Source organism: Epinephelus moara, chromosome 8 (genome assembly GCF_006386435.1).
Source record: "Epinephelus moara isolate mb chromosome 8, YSFRI_EMoa_1.0, whole genome shotgun sequence".
In the NCBI taxonomy this organism is placed as follows: domain Eukaryota; kingdom Metazoa; phylum Chordata; class Actinopteri; order Perciformes; family Serranidae; genus Epinephelus; species Epinephelus moara.
The window spans coordinates 19,411,381-19,434,447 of NC_065513.1; the positions used below are offsets into that span (position 1 = coordinate 19,411,381).

The window sequence follows — 23,067 nt, forward strand, 5'->3', positions numbered from 1 at the left end:
CACTATGCTGCTGCCACTGAAATTCTGACAAGCATTCAGTCACTGGACACATGTGGCACGAAAAACAGCCAGAGAAGCCAAGCGAAGGCCAATGTGTGTGAAACCATCTCTAATCGGGATCTGATGACAGGGGAAATCCATTACAAAATGAATAAAAGAAACATGGTCTTTTTGTTCCTCCTTGTTCTGATATGGAGGAGATGAGACAGTGACACACCAGCTGTGTGGCGTCAGAGCTGCTCTGCTCACGTATGTACCCATTTTGCTTTCTCATCCCACCCAGACCTTTTACAGCCCCAGTCGCGTACTTCATTGTTGTATCGCTGCCTTATTAGCAGGAGCGCACGGCGAATTATCCCCACGTCATCTTCAGAAATGTTTCCAAGTCTAATCACGTGTTGTACTGGTGCAGATAATGAGGACCACATGTTTGGCAGAGGCTTACGTGAATGTGGCTAACGTGGGATAACCTATGCTTGTTCAGCTTTGACCTTTTCCTGTCCAGCCTTACGGAAATGTTTATGTAAGAGACTCCCAAACGTACTGACTGTCACTTTTCGGACACAATCCTGCCCTCGTGTCTCCGGTGGCCTGGGACCCGGAGAGCTGCTATATATTAACAGGAATCGTACCACCCGTCCAAGAGCTGGGAGCTCAGGCTGCAGAGAGCCAGCTGCGAATGCGCTCATGGCCCTGAGACTTGGCTCTGACACAGCAGACCCATGAAGGAGTCTCTGGGTGGGACTCCTCTCAGCCGCAAGACATTCAATCTACATCTCACAGGCCAGTACATTCTGTACTCCCAAATGTGCACATATACAGATGCATAAGATTATACAGTATTAAGAAATATACAACAATGGACACACATGATCTTACTTTTGTGACGTGTCTTGTATGAACAGACTTACTGACCAAACAATGCCAATACTGGAAAATTGCTATTCATGGTGATGCCAAACTAATCTCAAGAGCTGCTGGTTTTGTAACAGAGATTCACAATACTGCATGTTTGAGGTTAGGCCTCGGTCTACTCAATAAGTGTCTACATTTCAAAAGTACTCAGTTTGTAAGTTCCTACAGATTCAAATTTGCTCTCCACTGGACACTTTAGTTTCAGTGGGCGCATTTCCATCCATCGGTTTTCAATGCACATTTGCAGTTTGCACGTTCAGCATTTGACTGAGGTGAAATAGTTAGTATAAATACAATATGTGATGAAATACAATTGAAACAGACTTGGCAAGTTAATTATAACATACATAAACATCCACTAAACCCTCATGAAAGTGACGAAAACATCAGATTCTTCAAAATAATGCCATATTTCTGTCACATTTTTTTTACATTTTAATGCCGCTATTTCAATTACATCATGTTGTTACGCCCCCTTCTTCTGCAACAATATAATGGCACCTATCTGGAGACTAAATGCCACCCTTACCTTATGAGCCAACTCCTAATATTGGCAAAAAACGTGCATAAATTTGTATTTTCTTTCACGGATAATCTGAAAATTCTGTTAAAATCTGTATTCTAGTCATCAGAAGTGAAGTTCTCCAGAATGCTTCCATTACACGAGTCAAGAAGAACATGTCATGGTCACAGATCTTTTACTTGGCTCCTGTAGACGAGCACGGCACGCAGATGGTAGAAGAAAAAAGGACAAAACGGTAAAGGAAACCAAGTGATACACAATCAGGATTCACTAAGTTTAATGGATATCTATCTATCTATCTATCTATCTATCTATCTATCTTGTCATTGTTCGTGCTATACATGTTTCCTTTCATGCAGCTGGTAATTACATAAATTATGTAACATTTCATCACCCACGTTTCATCATCAGAGAACACTGAGGAGTTTTTATGCTGAGCAGAAATCCTGCACCGTGTTCAACCTATGCAGTTTCTCCAAAGCCAGAGCCACACTTTTGTCATATGAGCAGCCAAGCCCCTTCAAAAACAATTATGTTGACCACCCAAATATTTACAGTTTCATATTGTGGCTTGGATATCTGTCGATGGATTTGCAACAAGCGTTACGCCAAGACACACTTTGTGTTGATTGTGCTGGTTTCTTTTACGCCTCTATAATGCATGCACGCTGTATCTACCCTGCATGAGCGCTGCCAAAGCTGCCGCAGCCTATTCTCCTTTGTGCTCTTTTGTTAAGCGGGACTGAATGGGAATATTGTAAGACAAAAGTCAATTTTTTCAAACACATGTTCAGACATTATGTTCTCACAAATGATTGGCTGCTGAGGGGGAAGGATGCGTTCACTTTTACAGTATGCAGCAATCTTGCCACTAACAATAAAATTGCTGTAATTGGGGGCTACGTTGGCTTTGAAATTCTCAAAACGTCTCACAGATGCTGCCATAGGTGCTTGCAGCTCTGGTTTAAACTCACAGTCTGTGTCAGGAGTCTCCGTGCCCTCACTCCGGGCCACGTATGTTGATAATTTCGTTCTGTGCACTGGGGCCTATGGCCGACTTATGTAACAGTTCCTTAGATCTCCAGAGGATTGGAGGCAGGGACAGGGAGGATGTGCCCAGGGCGAGCTGGGACTTTAGAATATACAACCGAGGCCCACCATGTACACTGTTGACATCTCGGCGGGGTTTGAAGGATTGGCAGACGGGGCAGAGGAGAGGAGAGGGAGACAGAGAGAAAGAAAACAGCTTGAGTTGTCCCAGCTGTAATAACTCCAGTGATGGAGAGGTCCAGAACAGCATCTGCAGCGCGTCGCTCCACTCCCAGCCTTGCCATCTTTCAAAGACAATCCGGACGGCTGAGAAAACGTTTAGGAGAGTCCACACAGGCCCCCCTGTGCTCCTGGCTGGTCGCAAAATCATGTCCTGACTCCCTTGAGCTACTCTGCAGTCTCTGCTCTGCTCTGCTCTGCTACAGCATCAGAAGAGAAACATGCTCACTAAATTTACAGCAACTGTGGAAATGTCAGCTGAACCGGTCTCTTACCTTCTTAGTTACAAATGTTTCTAACACAACTTCAGCCATGAATGTATATAGAGAATAATGCTATAGGGGAAGAAAGAGAGCAATGGGGAATAAGGCAAGTATGACTTGTATCATTTTTATGACCCTTTTACATTTAATGTTCTTGTATCAAATGTACGGATAAACCAACAAGGCTACAAAGTGACTACACATCGCTTTTAGCACAAGTATGTGTGTGTGTGTGTGTGTGTGTGTGTGTGTGTGTGTGTGTGGGGACAAAGGGTAGGCCATTCACAGAGTTGAGAGTTATGCATGACAACAATATTTAACTTATGAACATTAACTTTTATTTGTGTAATTGAAGCCTGATAAAGGGGCCATTAAACAGACATAATGAAAGTGAAATGGGGTGTAAACCAGAATGAATCAGAGTTAATAGAGTGAGAACATACCAAAGCTGCAAATCATGGGACAACAGATGTGGTGCAAAACAAATCTGACATTTTAAGATTGTGTTTCACTAACTGCCTCTAATGATGACAAATGTATTTCTGATCAATTTCAAAGCATTATCATGACTGTGTTGCATTCCTCACAGGAATTGTCATAGTTTCACTCTTATCTAAAAAAAAAAAACATGTCACTGTGGTTAATGATATGCAGGTTAACTGTCTAGAGTTTTTCTGCATCCTTTCATCTCCCAAGGGAGGGGAGTTTTTTGTAAATAATGTGGCAAAGGGGAGCCAGTATAGAGCTGTGCATGGTGATGGGCTGAGGGGAAGGGGAGTGGTCTCAACCATGTAAGGCTTCAATAAAAGGCACTTGTCTGGACCTCTGAGGAGCCCAAACTTTCCAGTAGCACCACAGGCGGCTGCTGCACAAAGACAGACAGAAAGACAGACAGCTAGATTAATAAAAATTAAAGCAGAAGAAAAGTTGTTGGCTCTCCTAAAATATTCAAGGCTTAGATAACTTAGTGCAGTCTTCTTTTGTTTCATTTTAAGTGTTATATTTATATTTTTATTGAAGTGGGCCCTTTGTGTGAGAAAAAAAAAAGAGAAAATGACGAGTCTGCTGTGCATCACAATGATCTCCCTGACCCTGGCTGGCAGTGCCTACAGTCAACCACTATCAGATGAGTCGACGAGCACTCCCCCACCACTACCAGATGATCCGACGAACACTTCCCCACCTCTACCAGATCATCCGACGAGCAATACCCCAGCACTAGGTAAGATTAACTTCATGTAAAAAAAAAAAAAAAAAAAAGTATGTGGGTGATTGTGTGTGTCTGTTTTCATCTTTTGTGTCTGCATGTGTGTGTGCATGTGCAAGAGTGTTACCATGCATAAAAAGAAAAAGCTGGAGGATGAGTTAAGTGGTGCCACAGTTCAGGCTTGTGCAACAACAGGGTCTTTGTAGCAGTAGGTAACAGAGGCGTCTCTGGGGTAACACACACACACACACACACACACACACTGACTCACTATCAACTCATTGACTTGCTGCATACAGACCACCACAGCATGAACTGCCATTCACAGAGGCTCACAGCCCACACTGCTGAATGAAAACCACACCACTAATACTACTGGTTGTGCTCTTCAAATGGGTCACATGTGTGTCAGTGGCTGAAGCTGGGCGAGCAGTGCTTGCCACCGTTTGGATATAAATTCTCACTAGACTGTAAAAATTGTCAGGAATTTCCTACAGTAAAGTCTTGCCCTTTTGTCTTTTTTTTTTTTTTTTCTCGGTCATTTTATCAGATCTGTCAGTCTGTCCTCCACTTCCTGTGAAAGACAGAAAATAAAAACCTAGAAAGACATCTTATCAGAGAGCACCTGCGCTCCATCATGAGGCTGTTATAATTCAAATTCACACCTGCCTACAGGATGACAGACTGAGACGGTTGCTGCAACTGCAAGCTGTGAAATACCAGAATAGATCTACCGCTGTGGAGAAAGAAAAAAAAAAAGCTACAGTAGACGCTCTTATGTTATATGAGTGATTTTTAATGCGCTTTCAGCAGCCCTGCAAGCTGACTCAGTAGATGTCAAATTAGGGGTGTCTCAGCTCTCTCTCTTCCAAGATGGGAGGAAATGGCTTGTCTGTGGGGAGAATAGTTTCACTCCAGGAGGAGATGATGCTGTTTAATCCAAAAACTGGAATCGCTCCCTTTAGCCAGTGATGTCACGGGTCTGTGTCCATACAGCACATGTATGTTTATACATGACCTCACTGTCTGCATTACGTAAAAGCACTGGCGAGACTCACGCCAGCTCAATCATTGTTCCATACAGTATAGCTTTTATTGGCCATATGTAGCGGTGTATTCTCTGTCTGTTCACGGGGCGTTGCCTGTCCTTATACCTACTGACTCACTCTGGCACTGGGAGCTTTTGGAAACCCGCCACGGTAACAGGCAGCCTGACAGGAGCGAAGTTAAGATTAATGACCCGCAGCCAAACGTATAGAGCCCCATGCTGAACAGCAGCCAAATGACTCTGTCTTTCCCTGTGAGGTAATAGTCTGTTAAGTCTAATGCTCACTGTAGTTGTTGGTTACTGAGGCTTGGCCCCGTTGCTAGGGCTGGGTGGGAAAAGGAGCTAGGCCGGAAATGGGCTGGGGCTGGGGCTGGGGGCTGAGTTGAAATTGAGTATAGGCGAGGGGATGAGATGTTGATGGAGCCATGTTCAGTGCTTTTGCATTTGTGCTAATTCACAAATGACTCTGGTGACAGTCTACTTTATATGTGTGCTGAGGATTGCAAGTGTGTACCCATGTGAGCAATGCACAGCACACCCACACTCTGTGTTTCTGCTGGTTCTGCATGACAGACAGCAGGACAGAGTTTATTGGAATTAGTGTGTAGGAGTTGGCCTGCTGTGTTTGTCCCAGCTGTGCTTGTTAATTCTTTCTCCATATTGACACAGCGGGCCGACAGCAGATGAGACTAAGGCTGCGGAATATTGCAAAGCATCTCATATGAAGCTGCTCTGTCAGAGGGCGTGGCACACCATGGCATGTATTGATAAGCAGTGACTCCTCTCCCATGATTTCCATTCTTTCATAGAGGAGGGATTTGAGCCAATTAACTTTAAGCACAAATGATGTTTTGAGGTTTAACAGCTTGATTACACTGTTGTAGTTTCAGAGTATATAGGTCACTGACTAGACTTGGACCACTGTGATGTTGTTGTTAATTTACAGTTCGGTGTTACGACGAAGCAGATGGTTCCAATCACTTGCTATTACAACCTTTAACAGAGTGAGAGAGAATTGTGCTCGGTCATAAAATGCCAGTGGGTCTTGGCTGCAGCTGCGAGTCTTTTTTATTGTCATGCACATGTGTTCGTTTACTCCGTTGCTGGGTTCTCATTCCCAGCTGCGCTCCACAAAGATTTCAGATGGATTCTGAATTATTTGACAACCCATTTTTATGCAAAATGTGACAATTTGTGGCACCAGGTTTGACCTCTGGGGGACTTATGTGGGTGAGGTGTGACAAAGAAAAGAAAAGCTTTCTTCTCTCCCTGAAAGGCTGAGTACACACAACAGGCTGTTGCTTTATGAGCGTAGTGTGCCCCACATGGCCGGGGCTACATTCTCCTCTGGGACATGTCTGCTGGTAACTGAAGGAGCAGGAAAGACTGTGGAATTGTTCTGAACATGCCTGTCTGCTGCTACTGTCTCACAGGAAACATTACCTTCAAGGTTGCCCCAGAACAAATGATATATTTAAGAGACAGAGTTCTTTGTTTTTCTTTCATTTAGAGCTCTTTAAGGTATACGGTTAGTATGTATGCAGTAATTCACTCCAACAGTGATGTCCAATTAACCCCCTCCTCCCATCTCTCATTACAGGATTACAAACCACATCCAGTGGGTGGTTTTTGTCTCTGTACAGAACAATGTTTCCACAAGACAGTACAATGAACCCCTTTATTCTATCTACTCTAATTTCTTAAGATGTAGAAATTTGGAAATTTTTAGGTATAAATATTGACGTCACCATCAGCTTCACCTTGGCAAGGGCTTTCACTTCGTAGTCACTCTGGATCCCACAGGTTTCAATCGCACTTCTTGCAATTGCTACCCATGCAGAGAATTTATGAGGCACGGCGAAGCTGTGAGTCATTCGTCACTGACAGAGCGGGGAAAGAGGCCTCCTGTCCAGACTGCTTTTACACTCCGCTTTCGAAGACACCCGTAATTAGCAGCGTCAAAACGGGGTGTCACCAAGCTTGTAAAATACCTGGCATCTTGCTGACCAGTGGAGAGGCGAGTGAGGCTACTGGGTGTGGTGATTGGGTAATAGGAGTAGTCTCCGGCGTATGAGGTTTGCAGTCTTATGAAAGAAATGACAAAATGGAAGGAAAAGTGGCACGAGGTGGGACTGAAGGGTAGATTAGGTCTGTCAGCAGTGCTTCTGCTAATTAAATCCTTCTGAAGGAGAGCTCAATACTAATGATCTGAGCACCACTGAACAAAGTCCAGACACGTGTCGACTGTGTGGTTAGAATGGAGGACTGGGACAGTTTAGACATGGGGTTGATTATAAGTCATTCAGTGTCACTTCTGTGTGTGTGCGTGTGTGTGCGTACGTGCGCGTGCGTGGTGGGGGGGGCAGAATGGGTTGATCAGAGCGGAAGGCAGCCAGCCAGTAGCTCCTATTATTTTCCGTATTGCCCTTGTGGGAAACGTTTTGCCTGTTGAGGAGCCAGTGACACAGTATTCCAGTCCTGGCTCTAGTGTTGCAGCTCCTGCTCTAAGTGAGGCGCCTCAACACAAACGCTGGCATCCTCAGTCAGAAAGTAGAGACAGACAGGCACAGCTCATCCATATTGAGTAAGTGGGAAGACAGTAAATCAAAACCAGAGCAGCTCAGGGTTCTTTTTTTTTTTTTTTTAGTGAATACTAGACATAGCAACATGACTGAACCAGCCAAAAATTGCTTGCTTGCAAAAGTCCACAGACTACTTATAGCTAAAATGCCAGTTGATTCACACAGTTATATAATTACCATATTATCTTTCAAGTCCTGTGCGCTGCAGCGTTTGACTCCACTTACAGAGCTGATTGTTCAAGGATATACCTATGGTGGTGGGGGTCAGGGGTCGTGTACATCCATCCATCTGGTGCTTATTATTGCCTGGCACAGGCGGCCCCTGGCAGGTTGGGGTCTTCTTAACTAAGCAAGCCCTGTGAGGTCTAAACAAGGAGGTCAGGGAGATTGTGGGAACCCATGGTGAGACACAAATGTACTGCTGTTTAGAGTTAATGGGTGGCCTAGTTTGGACAGGAGTGCACGGAGGATATTTGCGTAAGAAAAAACGATGACAGCCAGATTCGTATATCATTTACTATATTATCTACTTACTTTCCTTGTTATTCACTTGGTGCCTGACATACTTTACACAAATCAGATTGAGCGAATGAAAGATAAGCACTTCATTTTGAGAGTTAATGCTGAGGAACCAAAAGCTTATAAGTGCCAGGACTGACAAGAGCAGGAAGGAGACTGAAGAGGATGATTGGCTCCAGGGGCTGAAGACTGGCTCGTGTCCAATGCTGTATCTATTAAACCAAACTGGATACACCCAGAGTCTTTGATAGTTTTGTGTGGGAGAAAGCTTTGTGTGTATGTCCGTGTGTGTGTGTGTTGTACAATAATATATACAGTACACACAAGCAGTAACACACTGTGGAATAATTATGTAGCTACTAAAAGAAAAACCAATAAAGAGGGAAGAATGGGGGAAAGCAGTTTTCAGGCATTTTTCCTTTTTTGGTGTTTTCTCAAACAGACTGCATCAGTTTCATGCCAAGCACAAAATCAAAGAAAAATAATTCTGGATGCAATCTGTGGACCCAATGTGTAAAATATAATTCTAATTTGTATAAACATTACATCATATTTTCCAGTAGTATCATAAGCCTAATCACCACCAAAACCCCATTAAGGTTATACCATGTTTTCCTCTTTTCCAGTCACGGTTTTTGCCAACCTCGGTGACAATGTCACTCTGCCCTGCCGACTCCAGTCCAAAGACTCTGCCTTTGCACACGTTGGTATCCGAGTCAAATGGACCAAGGTGGCAGATGATGAAGCACTGAATGAGGATGTGCTGCTTTCAATGGGATTCCACAAGAAGACCTTCGGAAACTTCGAGGACCGTGTCTTCATGCAGGAGCTTGACCATGAAGATGCCACCATAATGATAACCGACGTCTCCAAGGAAGACATGGGAAAGTACCGCTGTGAGATCATCAACGGGATGGAAGACACCGTGAAAGAGATTATCCTGGAGGTGGAAGGCGTTGCCACTGATGGTAAATCCCATTTCATTTAGATATATATATTTAGTAACATCATTTAGGGATGGGCCTTAAAGTATAAGTCAAAGGGGAATACCACCTTTGTTATTTCATAGTCTTGGAATGTTCAGTCAGTATGTGTCAACATGAGCTACTGTCTCCCAAAGCCAGAAACCTGAGGAGTAAGTCAAACCTGTGATGTCATCAAGTATAAAATCTGGAGCTGCTCCATAGACAATGAATGGGAGCCTGATTTTGTGGACCCTCAAAAAGTTTTCTTTTTTACACCCAAATGAGCTTTATTCTATTGCAGTGTTCTCAGTCTTGAAACAGAAAATGTGCCCATATACTCAGGTCATTCCCCTGGGTGCTCTCAGTGTCAACTGTAACAATTCATTGTCTATGGAGCAGCTCCAGGCTTTACACTTGATGACCTCATACATTTCAGCACTCTACTTTTTTTTAGTTTGGGAGAGAAGTGTTCATGTTCAGTAACATTTTTGGACTGCCTTACACCACAGGAATAACGTGTATGGCTTCTGAAAATGGGTGTAGTTGCCCTTTACCACACCAGCTGTGACAGCATTAGTAGCTCCTTCACTAGTCATTATATATGTGCCCTTTCCTTGTTAATATGCATAGTTCAAGTTGAGTCATTTTCTCTCAGCAATGTTTTAGTTTCTAGTTATTTAAAACATCCACATTTTCTTTTCTTGTGAAAAGAGAAAAAGACAAGAACAGACAGCTTGTGCTGATTTATCCAAACCACTGTAATGATTCAGCCATGATCACATTTGAATACTGTTCAACATCAGTAAACAGAAACACATTTTCCATCTTTTCCGCTCCATATCCTCGTACATCTGACTGACTCATCAGATTTTACAATCACTAAATTGTCTTCCTTTTAAAATGCGCCATACGAAGAGAAACTGCTTTTCATGCAAGTTGGGGCTATTAACATATTCATACATAGATCCCTGGAACCTTGCGTGGTGACACACTAAATTATTGCAGTGTGTTGGAGCTCCTCTGCACCAAAGGGCGGCTCCCAGACACCTTTTGTTGATCGTTTTTCACATGTGTTACAGATCAATCTGGGTGGAGGCTGAACACGCACATGTAATCTGACACAAAATATCAACATTCTGATACTTTGATACAGCTGTTAAAATGTGCAAAATCTTTTGCTAATCATGTAATACAGTTGACAATGTATTGAGGTAAAACTTGGTATAAAAAGACGCCATGATGAGTCACTATCAGAGCAATTAAGTCTGCAGCAATGTCTACATATTTCTCATGAATTGGCTTGCACTGATGCGTAGATTCACTTTTGAGTTATTATTTTATTACTTCTTGGACCCATGCGGTTAAAGCAGTTAAGAGCACTTTGCTTTGAAGTTTAATGCAGCAGAACTTAACACCTAGTTTGCATAAGATGATCCTTTCTCCCATGCAGAGAGGTAGACAAGCACAAAATTAATGAGTTAGCAAAGTCTGGCCTCTGGAGACAACTGCCGACATTTTGCACGCTGCTGAACTTGAAAGCCTACGCCTCCATTCACCAACATAAAACTAAAAACAGACTAAGAGGTTAACATATTTTTTCATCTCCTCTGCCTCCCTCAGGTGTCGTGTTCCCATACTCCCCCCGTGTTGGCCGCTACAGCATGACCTTTGATGATGCCATGCAGGCCTGTCTGGACCAGAATGCTAGTGTCGCTACCTTTGATCAGCTGTTTGATGCCTGGAAAAGTGGTCTGGACTGGTGCAATGCTGGCTGGCTTAGTGACGGCACAGTGCAGTATCCCATCACCAAACCCAGAGAGCCCTGCGGTGGCACCAAAAACGGACCTGGTGTCAGAAACTATGGCCGCCGCGACAAACAGAGCCACTTCGATGTGTTCTGCTTTTCTTCAGCACTCAAGGGTGAGTTTCTTTTATTTGTTTATCCATTTTCTTGATGCGTTCTTGCACCATGGCCTAGCTTGGTGAACCAATGTGCAAAAAGTAGGACATACACTCACAGCTACTTGAATCCTATTGTGAAAAAAGCAAGGTCTTCTCCTGATTGTCTGTTTGGTTTTCTCTCCTGTCAGGACATTTCTATTGGCTGGTCCAGCCCGACAGCCTGACCTTTGATGAGGCTGTGCAGGCATGCATAGACGATGGTGCAGAGATCGCCAAGGTGGGCCACATGTACTCCGCCTGGAAGCTTGAGGGCTACGATCGCTGCGATGCCGGCTGGTTGGCTGACACAAGTGTCCGCTACCCCATCTCCAGGCCCCGCAAGAACTGCAGCCCGACAGAAGCTGCAGTGCGCTTTGTCGGATTCCCAGACCCGATACAAAAGTCTTACGGCGTCTACTGCTACAAAGAGTACTGAGGCGGTAGATAGGAGTAGGGAAGCCATAACCACCAAAGAGCAGCAACAACCACAACCAATAAAACCCACAATAAAGCCGATAAGCTTTCAATCTTAACTAGCATGAGCTCAATGCCTTTCTGAAACTGTGATAACCCTTTTTAACCCCTAAAACAACAAATACTGTACACCTTACTTCCATACGCAATGAATGACAAAAATATTTTTTAGCCATTAAGTTTTGTTTTTCTCTAACTGTGCATTCATTAATTTTACACAGACTGTTGAGGGAAAAGCAACAGTGTTAATGTATGAGTGATGCGACACAGACAAGAACTTGATGGTTGTGAAACATAATTTAAATTTCGTTTGTCCTCCACAGAACGATTCATGACTTAGAGCATTTACGCTCATGTGCAGATGATATTTGCTGCTTCAAAATTTGTCTACAGAACAAAACGATGTGATATGTTCCGCATTTATCAAGTATCACGTCCATGAAAGACCTTAGATTGGTTCCAGAGACATGACCATAACTACCGCTGTCGAGCTATAGATAGGCCTACATGTTATACTGCAGTAAGTATTAATCTGGACTCCTCTCTAATCAGAGCTGAAGCTGTTTTTACCACCTCTTAAACTGCAGTCGTTTCAACCAGAGGAGTTGTGATATTAAATTTACTGTTGAGCAAGAAAATGAATGTAAATGTCTCGATGGACTGTGACCTATTCTGCATTGATAGCTCCCATTAAATCAACTCCCAATTCCAATCTGAAGGACAGTTTTACTATTGTAACCTTATGCAGTATGTTTGTTTTAACTAAATTGTGTTTTTTTTTACTTTTTTTTAATGATGTTTGTCACTATAGTTTTTTTTACATGTTCATAATGTTCTTTTTAAAGAAGAAAAAACAGATTTTGTCACTTGCAGATGTTTACGTGAAGTGTAGTTTTTAGAAAACAATACAAAACAGCAAGATTACAGTCAGACAGTGAATGCAGAATAAGTACAGATCTTCCCCTTTTGCCCCTGAGCACAAACTTGTACCAAAACATACCCTGATTGTCTAACAGCTGCAGGAGTTAGACAATAACTTTAATATTACAGCAGTTACAATTAATGAACCAGTGGGCTGAAATCCACTCTGACTGCGGCAACAGTTTCATTAAATCTTACTGAGGTTATGAGCTGTAAGTGGTAACTTTCCACTTGCACTCTGTTGTTTTAAAAACCTGAGTGATACTGATGATCATTCCTCAGTAAGAATTCTGTAATAGCCCTGCTGTAGTGACTGAATCTGAATAAATGTAAAGGAATATCTTATATATTTCCCCATGGACCACAGTGAGCATGTTTTAGACATACAGAGCTGACCATGCAAAGCTGTGCCACAACCACAAGATAGCACCACCTTTAGGTATCTGTTTGAAAAGAAATCTGACACTTGTGTTTTACTTTTTCTAACCCTGGGCACTGACATATGGTACTTACTGCAGGTTACACGTGGTAATATGATGATGCATTGTTTGTAAAAGCAAAACTTAAAAATGTCTCTCACACCTGTGCATTTGTATACACTTGTGCATGAAAAAAGGTGAAGGTATTTTTGTATCTTACCGCCATGTACCTTTTTCAACAAAGCAGTTTGAAATAAAGAATACGACTTTTAAATCAATTTCTGAGACTGTCCCTTTTTCAACGGGGAACTTTTTTTTGTTTATTTCCACTGGACCCAGATCAACATGTATTATGTGAATAAAAAGAGGTTTAAGCAGAGATTTAAACGGCATTGTTTAGGATGCCAAATTAGGGGCCATGTATCTGGCATGAACCCACGTCGTTGAGAGGATTTAAGATTAGACTCTCCTCACATTTATTTATTCTTAGGCATTTTTTACTCAGTGCCAGGCTGCCAGCCCACCACTAAGTTAGACAAAGGGAACAGTAGCACAGTGCTTAAGAGTGCTTGTGGGAATGCATGGGAATGGGGTCAGATTTAGGTTGATTCAGCAGTGAAATGCCAGACAAATGTATGTGATGGTGAAAAGTTCATTGAGGCAAGCTTTTTGTTCTGTCGACGCTGCAGCAGATAGCGACAAAAGACTTTTTCCAGCATAGAAGAAAAGCTCAATAATGATGTTGAATTCTCGAGCAAAATCAGTGGAGTAAACTATACTTTCACACACAGCATTTGCTTCTGCACACTCACGGCACAGACTGAGCTCTTCTTTGTTTCTGGGTTTGTTTGTGCTGGAAGCAGACAGTTAAATTGATGAGCAATTGCCCTTGTGAAATGTCTTATTTTGCAGTATAATGCTGAAACATTTCATTTGGTTCTTTCTGTGGTTTTCAACCAATCAAATGTTGGGCTGACTTTCAGCACGTCCGATAATGCTACATCCCAAACGCTTGTCAATCACAGGTACCCAGACTGAGTAACATGTGACAAGAAAATAGCAGAGTAATGAGTGAATGATAGACACTGCATCGGATGAGACGGAGTCTGAGGGAATCGGGGGAGCTGGGGTGGATTTCCTTTCCAAAACAAACCAAGAAATCCTGTTAAATCCCAGAGCGAAGTGGGCTGAGAGGGCCAGGTTTTTCCGCTGATCACCCATGAGACATCTGCATTTCATGAGGCAAGAATATAGGTTTTACTCTTCCGTGGGGCACCAAGGAGCAGCCTTTAATCACAAGTCATGTCTGCTCTAATGACAGAGTGGGCAGTCACAGTGAAAACCGCAGCAAACCAAACTTACACAAAGATTACATCGACCAACTCGATGTTATTACTCTGGTAATGGTGCTTTGTGCTATTAGGCAGTGTCAATGTCAACTTGGAGTCACTGCTGTATAAGGAGGCGCTGCTGTGGGAATAGTGGTGCATTGTAATGTACTCGAAAAGCTTCTGTTTTCACACCATGGGAATTCATCCGCTTCCCTTATGCACTGCCATGTAGGCATAAGAAGTATTTGACATTCAAGAGGAGCCACCTACAGCCATGCTATCGACTTAAAAAAAACTGTAGTGTGGTGTACTTATGCGGGTCCGCAGTTCTGCAGCATCAGCCATTTCAGCATAAGCATTCACTTTTCCCTAATCCACTTCTTACTCCATATGTTTGCTGTAATTCACATTGCCGCTTCCTATCTGTTCCCCCTGAATGTACCGTCTGTCTACCATGAGGCTGGTGGAGCATGTCTGATGGGTTTTTCAAAAGTGTTTGATGTATGTGCAAGACACTGCAATACTTTGAAAATGGGACGTTGGTGTGATGTGTTACAGAGAGTGATTGGGGCTCAAAGAATTTAGTGTAAATTCCTAACATTGTGTTTAGAGTTTCCACGAGCTGTCAGGGTGCTTTATGGAAGAAAATGAAACATCTACCGTTTCTGTGGTGTCAGGCAGACAAAAGCTCAGGTTTATGGCTTAGTCTGACAGCACTACCTGCTGGTGAAACCACAGCACTACTTTCTCCATGCAAAATTTACCTTAGTGTAGGAGGTCCAGACATTTTCATTCATTCAACTTTTTTGCCTATTTTAAGACTGGAACTAGACTGGCAGCTACTCTATGCTTCAGAACAGAAAGAGAAACATGTGGACGATTAGACTGAAGGAAACAGGAACAGGAAACCCCAACATCTGGAGAAAAGCTATACAAACACAAGGAGAACATGCACAGCACTCAAACGCCACACACTGTTCCCAATGTATTTCCTTAAGAAGTCCAAATTAAATGTTATTAGTATATAATATCCATATATTTATTTTATTTCTTTGGTGATTTAAAGCAGGAAAACAAAACAATTTGATCTCTTAAAAAAAATTCACAAACATCCCAGACATTCACATTGTAAAAAAACAATAACAAAATAACAAACAAAAAACAGTTATAAATATAAAATGATATTATATGCACATTAAGACACACACAGACATTCACAGACAGACAATACAAACTTCTCCAACATTTTTCCATTAAAAAAAAAATGCCGGAGACACACAACCATCCACATGTACAAATATTTGTTAATGTTACAGAACATTATTGCAGCCGATGGGGCCCTCCATATTCTTTGGTCCACTGTTGGCATTAAAGAAGTAAAAATAAAATAAAATAAAAAGGAATAAATCCATTGTACTGTTAAGTAGCTTTTCATCTTCAATGCATTCCATTTAGACAGTCTGTGATTGTGGCTGGTCTCCTGTTGCACATACAATAAAAATATATGAAGAGCACTGCTGGGACAGGTGACAGCATCATATTTTACCTGTGAGTACAGAACAAGTAAGGAGATCAAGAGCAGCTTGAAAATAAATTATACGCGTCTGTGCCTAAACAGCCGTTATGTTCAAGTCTTTTTGAGTGTTTCACAAAATACATTCCCTCAAAGTCTGATTTCAGTCGACCACAATAACAGAAAAGTTAAGTGTCCAGAAGAAAAGCATTAAACCGTCACAAGCTACAGCACAACAGCGACAGATGACAGCGAGACTCTTTGGCATGTAATTATAAACAGCATTGCGTTTTTCGTAAACATGCTGTAGCGTCTAATTGTAAGTTATACGCTGAACACACATTAGCAGAAAATACAGGCTACTTGAGCCACAGCGCCCTTCTTTCATTTGAACATAGTTGATGGGCATCGATTTCCATCAGTGGATAAAGGCTTTGTCGGTAAGTACTCAGAGAGCAATCTCTCATTTTAAATTGCAAAAAAAAAAAAATCACACAAAAGAAATATCAATATGTTTTTAAAAATTCTCTGTATAGAAATCTATTCATAAACATCTATCTTGACAAGACATCGATGACACGCATTGACGGCCGGAGTTAATGAAAGGTGGTAATTTGGTTCTTTGAAAGCTGCTGCTCCAAAGAAGGTCTCCAGCAGTCAATTGAGCAATTTGGTGAAATTCCCCCGGACATGGGCGTCTTGTTAATCCAAAATCAAAATAGCAACCACGAGCAAAGCTTAGAAACCCTGCTGATTAGGTCTGAACACTGGAGAAAGATTTGTTTTTGTTAAACAAAGGTTTACAGTTCTGAAAGAATGTGATACAATATTCTACTATAAGTCCTTTGTATGGTTAATTATTGTCACCAGTGCCTCCAATTGTGTACTGATCATGTCTTGACATAGAATAAACACACTTAAACATTTGAGGACTTCAGTATATATGCATACGCACGCATGCTCATTAAAATGAAGTCCAGCTTAAAACAGCACGACAACATAATGGATTCCTTTACACAACATAAGCGCTATGATTTCACAACACCTTTCTTTTTTCTATGAATAAGGAACACTTACGGTGATTTTAAATAGCACAGTTGGTGTATAAAGGTATTAGACAACAGTCATGAGTGTATTATTTGATAAGCTAAGGACACAGAACAAACTCCCGCAGTTAAAAGAACAAAGAGTGTACTTTTTGCTTTTCCAGTAGCCAGCTGAAAGTTTTTTGTATCCGCGTTGGCATTGTTATAAAACAGTGCCCCTTGATAAGGAAAGTCATGTCTCAACATATTTTTAAAAGGCACTTCATAAAATTCCATCATCATCATCCAAAATGCAAGAAAACTGCAGGTTATCCTCTTGGTTTCTTTGATGAGTTGTCTCTCGTGCTTTCCTTGGGGAATCCTTCTCCTCTTTCCACACAAGCATCAGCCATGTGTTCTCATCTCAGGGAAGCTGTGCCATGTCACATGGCATTTTACTATCTCTGCCGCTTATGATCAGTCCTGTCTCTTTTTCCCCGGTAGAGCGGATGGTGAAAGCGCAAGGCCTCATCTGGCCTTGTCTTGAAGTTGTGAATACTGTAGAGACTGTTGTGTTGATGTCTTCTGAAGAAGGTCCTCTGGTAGCTCGATGCTGTTAAAACAAAACCATGTGTTAGCTCTAAATCAATGACAGTGTTTGTCAAAGGCCTGTGCACCCAGAACAGTCTGTTGAGAGCAATACTTATAGTACTTACGGTTCATGCAGGTGATTTTAGGGCTATCCCAATGTCCATCCCCACGACAACGGATAGTTGGGAGGTGCCTTTGAATAAAGCCGGTCCGGCACTGGTACCTCACCAGCGAGTTGATCTCATACCTCTCACGTTTCTTGCCAAAAGTACGGGCATTCTCCACCAGAGGGGGCTGGTTACAGGCCACTGGGAAGCAGAAGCGAAGATGACTTTAGAGTGAGGAATTTTGCAGTATAAGAAGACAGACAGAAGCATTTGTTTCCAGTCTAATGATGCATTCTGTAAAGTAAGAGATGATTCATGCAGTCTTTTTACCTGTGCCTTTTTTACACGTGTAGGTGAGGTGGTAGTTGCAAGGAACATCATTCCACTGGCCGTCCTCATGCCATATCATCACGACACAATCCTCACCGGAAGTGAAGAAGCTGTCAGGTTGGTTGGGCCTCCAGTTTTCATATTGCTGAAAGAAAAGCAGAGCATAAAGAGTGAGACGTCTTAATGACTTTGTAGTTTAGAGAACCTTCTTTGAGTGTAAATGTATCACAAAAAAAACACAGCGATTTGAACCCTAAGACAGATATAGATGCTATGATTTTAATGTTTTATTTGTTATTATAACCTATTTTAGGAGCAGCATTTATCTGTTATGTATATTTAGCTTCCCTGATATAGTGCATGACATCACGCTGAAGACATCAGTGTTGTAAAGGCTGCCAAACCAGCAAATGATTTTTCACTAGCATCTATCTCCTTTCACAGAGGTGATCCCAAAAATAGAGATCCAGTGCTGTTTTTGGCCGCAGTTTCCCATCACTGTGATTTTAATTAGTGGCCACAAGAGGGAGCAAGAGTGTGTTTCTACTAGCCAACTTAAACTCAGCAACCTAGTGACCTCATCATTGCTCAGTTCTTTAAGGACACTTGCAGGGTCTGTGTCACTAACACAAGGTACTGAAAACAGCACATGTTTTAAAGTGGGCTTGTAAAGCATGTTCAACCAATCTCACACTAAGCTGCAGAATGAGCAGCCACAGTAGTGTTTCTAAAAGACAATGAGCAACAACACACTAACGTGTCACTTCATGTGCAAGACATGATCGCTATCCGGTAAATGCTACAGGCCAGAGGGCTGCATCATTATGGAAAACTATAACTGTTATGTCATTACATCATACAGTCTGCATGCCGAGCATTACTGTACATGTGTGATTCTGCACGCACAAAAATCAACACAAACACAGATGTACAGTATATTTACACATCATTACAGTATAGACACAGCTGGAGCGCTGTGGGGCATTCGAACAGGAGTTGATGCTACCTGCAGTCTTTCAGCGCATTCTAGGTTCAAACAGCTTCTTCAAAGCTGTGAACCCCCCACTCCTCCGATCGTGCCTTGAGGCTCTGCTGCTCTGTCATTATGGTTAAAAAACACACACGGACTTCCTGCTCAGCTCACTTCAAGTTAACAAATGTGTGACCCGTCAACTGCACAGCAGGGATTCATTCTCCTCAAAATAATCAAACAAACTTTGAACACCCACAAACCCACAATTAAAGATACGCCAGCTTGGGTGTTTTAGTGTTAGATATTAATCAGTTTTCTTAAAATGTTTCCAAATATAAATACATCACAGTTATTTAACAGTAGTCCTATGTATTATAAGTAAACCCATTGGAAGGTGACCACCCACCCAGACCTCCTGGGCTGCCTCTACCCAGTATGTTTCTCTTTCTGCAGCTGAGCACAGGTGCTGTCCATCTGTGTGTCTGCCAGACTGGTGGCCCTTCCCCCGGGTGGCTGCCTGCTGGCCGGACCTTCTGATACGTGCGGGGGTTGAAGAGGGACCATACCTGTCTGCGCCTGCCAAACTCCCCTCTACACAATGTCACTGACACCCTCATCACCCCTCTATCTCCCAGCTGAGCAAGGGTCTCCATAGGCTTTTTTTTTTTACCCCTGGGCCACCAGTATGCTTCCCTACCTCTGGTCCTGGATGATTATCTTTGAAGTGAGGACATCAATCTATACGACACATAGCAGTGCACACAGTAATTAGCCACTTTCCTGTCTAGTGAGGGGGATCCTCAGCAGCTGCAACCACAACACCAAACACGCTCCCACTTGTGTGCATTTCCCTCCTTACATATTCTTTCACATCAGATTGTCATGTTCTTGCATTGTTGCAGCTATTGGTTTTTCTTGCGCTGGATTCACGCGCTGGAGTAAAAGGTGGTGCCTTAAAGTACATGCTACATCAGATTTATGGCCAGAGCACTCACCCACCAGGGTGTAGCGATATGAAGCGGAGGATAGTACGTCATGAGAAAGTCACCACAGCCTCTGAAAAGGCCGACTCTCCCTAGATGACTGTATCTGTCATCGGCAACTTTTCCAAATATTTACACTGCGTCTGTGCCACATTTGTTGAGACAAAAATATGTGAGAAAGCAACCTATCTTACCACAGGGCTGCCGTCAGTCCAGCGGAAGTCACTGTCAAACATCTTATCATTCAAGCCAATCCACTGGTAGTCCTGTCCAAGACCTGCCATACAGGGTAGAGTGAAACACAGCAGATTATGTTCTCTGTTGCCATATGTCCTTTTTAGGAATGGTCAGTTACGGAAAGTTCAAGAGGAAGACAGAGATAGCAAAGACATTTTCAGTGCTGTTAACACTGTTTTTATACTCATGTAGGTTTCATACAGTACGACTTGAATAGGTTCCTGTGCATATTGATTGTCTACTATTACGATGTCTAACTTACGGTTGACAAACTGTTGCTCCTCGTGGGAGATGATGCTGGAAAGATGAGCCCCGTGCATGCGACACTCTCTCTCTGCATTGTCCCAGTTTCTTCTGTGGGGGAAGTACTTGTAGCAGTGGCCCTGAAACTTGTGCCAGCCATAGTCACATGTTTCTGTATCTGATGGGAGAGAAAGCAAGAGGGAATGAGGAATACAGGAAAAACAGTTTTGCAACAGATTGACAAGGATTAAATGCATCAACTTCCATCCAATATTAACCCCACCACCTAAATATTCATGACATTTAGTCTTCTCTTAACACCAGAGTTTACTGACCCTTCAGGCCTGCTGTTATCCCTGACTACTGTCTCTTATCATGATGAAAGAGGAACAATGTGATGACTTAGTTCCTAAAGTCTCTGTTATCAGCATGTGACCAAAACAAGCAGGAATCCAATTAAGTGCCAATTTCTACTAAGAGGTGTGATTATCATGCTAAAGCAGACTCTTCTCAGAATACTTCACAGGTATTAATACATGCTAAGCCCAATCAGTAAATTAAGATTCCAAATTATAGTCAAGCAAATTAACAGAGGACGAGCTGTGCAGTGGCAAATAAGTCATTCATGCCAAACACAGAGAGTCGAGAGGCGATGAGAGTTAAAATGGGTTTGGACTAAGATGATGTATTAAAATGGGTGTTGATTTTCTTATTACTGTTCCATAGTTTGGAGGTTTTCTCTGTCACACCTTGATATCACCCTCCTCTTGACCCTACTGATGGTATGTGTCCCAACATACACTGCAGTAACTCAGTCTACAGTCTTTTCCTCCTTCCCCTCCTCAATCCTGCTTCCAAACATTAACAGACAAAAACAGAGGCAGAACCGTTCTCTGGGTTGTTCCTCTTTAAGTTACTCTTTCTCCTGCCAAAAGTTTCCAAGACAGCAGCTGTGTCTGAGGACAGTGAAAGGGTGTGATTCACTGATGAGCGATCCCGACAAAATTTAGGGTGTAGACTCTGGTTGAGAGAAATCAGCCAAGGCAGATGATGCCCTGGGTGCAACGCACTTGGGATGAAAGTGGGGCGCAACTGGGAAACTAAAACCTGAGAATAAATGTATCTATTTTTCACGAATGCCTTGATAGATAAGTGTGGTTACATAGAGAGTACCATGGAACGTCAATGTCTAGTAATTGCCTTCCCAAGACAGACATATCAAAAAGTCACTTGATGTCTAGCAGTCTAGCATACCTGCAGTGCGGTGTACACCGCATCTGACCTCGCACTGAGAAATGAATGTCTGCAATAGGGTACACTGAAAATGTGTCAACTGTCTGTGCGTCTGAAGCTTGTGGAAACTACAGCTCAAGGGTGCTTGAAGCATTATCTGACATGACAAACCTTCAGGCAATATAAAAACAGACTGTTAAAAAGTGATTATCATGATAAGATAAATATGGCGTTTATGACTCAGATAATGCCCTTGAGAAACCTAAAACAATACTTCTTAATTGTAATTCTGTAGTCTGGCTGAAATTCAGATGACTCATAGTCTATTTTTTCGATAATTTCCCAGGGACTCAGGTGAGTGATTGTGATGACTGTCTAAACACATTACCAAATGTAAGACTTGCATACGAGATTGTTTATTCTAACATGCCATTTAACGATAGTTTAAGCTGAGTCCAGACAGTTTAGATGGATAGTTGGAACTACTTACAACACTAATGAAATGAAAACTTTTTGTTAATCTGAAACAGAATACTTAGAAAGAAGTTAAGGAGAGAATCTATAAAATTAACCACAAACTTACCCTCCTCACAATACAGCCCAGAGTAGCTTGGGAGGCACACACATGTGAAGGAAGCCAGCCCATCAACACATGTACCTCCATTGCGACAGGGGTTTGACTGGCACTCATCAGTGTCTATGTAAGAAATGGACATAATGAATAACGAGACAACCGAAACAATGCTATGACATTAAAACCAATATTACGATTAATTTGATGCTTCCTGGGTGAAAGTTAAAGGAATAATTTAACCCCCAAATGAGCATTTCTATATCAATTAGTCATCCCATTTTACGCTGAATTCATGAATAAAACTTTGTTCTTCTAGCAAGAATCCAAAAATGGAGAAAAAACATGATGAAGTTCAGTTCCCTTCGGAAAGGGCTGTATGTTTTTGTGAAGTACTGTGAAAACAACTGGATAAATGAGACTTGGATTATACTGCAGGAGTTGTGTGGTAGTTTGTAAATTGATCTTTTGATATAGTTTTGTTGTTGTTAAACTGGGACCCCTATGACTTCAATTTATCAAAAATTTTCTCCGCTTTGGATTCTTCTGTTCATCAGAGGCATGTGAGAAAACAAAGTTGTCTTAACGAATTCAACGTAACATGGGGTGACCAATTGACATACATATATTTTGGGGGTGAAGAGCTCCTTTAAGGCAGTGAGATATGTGAGAGATATTCTTGATATGTTCTACCTAATTCACAGCGATGACCACTGTAACCAGGAGCACAGGTACATGCGTAGATGCTTCCAGTCCTGTAGCAAGATCCTCCATTCTGACAGATATTTTCTGTGCACGAGTAAATTCCTGTTAAGAGATAAAAAAGGAAAGGATAAAAGGAAATTTATTCAGAGCTTACACATTTTGTTGTATTCCAGTGAAAG

General features: G+C 42.2%; 2 protein-coding genes across 2 annotated transcripts in view; one reads left to right on the forward strand and one right to left on the reverse strand.

Moving 5' to 3' along the window:
* The first annotated feature begins 3,772 nt into the window (after positions 1 to 3,772).
* Positions 3,773 to 13,324, forward strand: LOC126394626 (hyaluronan and proteoglycan link protein 1-like). Its single transcript, XM_050051557.1, has 4 exons — positions 3,773 to 4,192; positions 8,953 to 9,294; positions 10,912 to 11,211; positions 11,382 to 13,324. Exons 1-4 carry the CDS (start codon positions 4,024 to 4,026, stop codon positions 11,666 to 11,668), a joined length of 1,098 nt encoding a protein of 365 aa, XP_049907514.1. The 5' UTR covers positions 3,773 to 4,023; the 3' UTR covers positions 11,669 to 13,324.
* Positions 13,325 to 15,382: 2,058 nt separating this feature from the next.
* vcana (versican a) overlaps positions 15,383 to 23,067 on the reverse strand; it is a 40,230-nt gene continuing 32,545 nt past the window's right edge. Inside the window, exons 10-16 of the mRNA XM_050050753.1 lie at positions 22,877 to 22,990; positions 22,196 to 22,309; positions 20,399 to 20,557; positions 20,094 to 20,176; positions 17,944 to 18,088; positions 17,632 to 17,814; positions 15,383 to 17,528 (exon numbers count right to left, since the gene is read on the reverse strand). Of these exons, the coding sequence (XP_049906710.1) occupies positions 17,374 to 17,528; positions 17,632 to 17,814; positions 17,944 to 18,088; positions 20,094 to 20,176; positions 20,399 to 20,557; positions 22,196 to 22,309; positions 22,877 to 22,990 (953 nt within the window). The 3' untranslated portion in view covers positions 15,383 to 17,373. The remainder of the gene's footprint in view (positions 17,529 to 17,631; positions 17,815 to 17,943; positions 18,089 to 20,093; positions 20,177 to 20,398; positions 20,558 to 22,195; positions 22,310 to 22,876; positions 22,991 to 23,067) is intronic.

What these genes read in the sequence shown, in the direction of transcription:
- LOC126394626 (XM_050051557.1), top strand. Translation starts at nt 4,024, where the DNA reads ATGACGAGTCTGCTGTGCATCACAATGATCTCCCTGACCCTGGCTGGC. An exon ending in GAGCAATACCCCAGCACTAG is followed by an intron (nt 4,193 to 8,952) that starts GTAAGATTAACT and finishes CCTCTTTTCCAG; the next exon opens with TCACGGTTTTTGCCAACCTC. An exon ending in GGAAGGCGTTGCCACTGATG is followed by an intron (nt 9,295 to 10,911) that starts GTAAATCCCATT and finishes TGCCTCCCTCAG; the next exon opens with GTGTCGTGTTCCCATACTCC.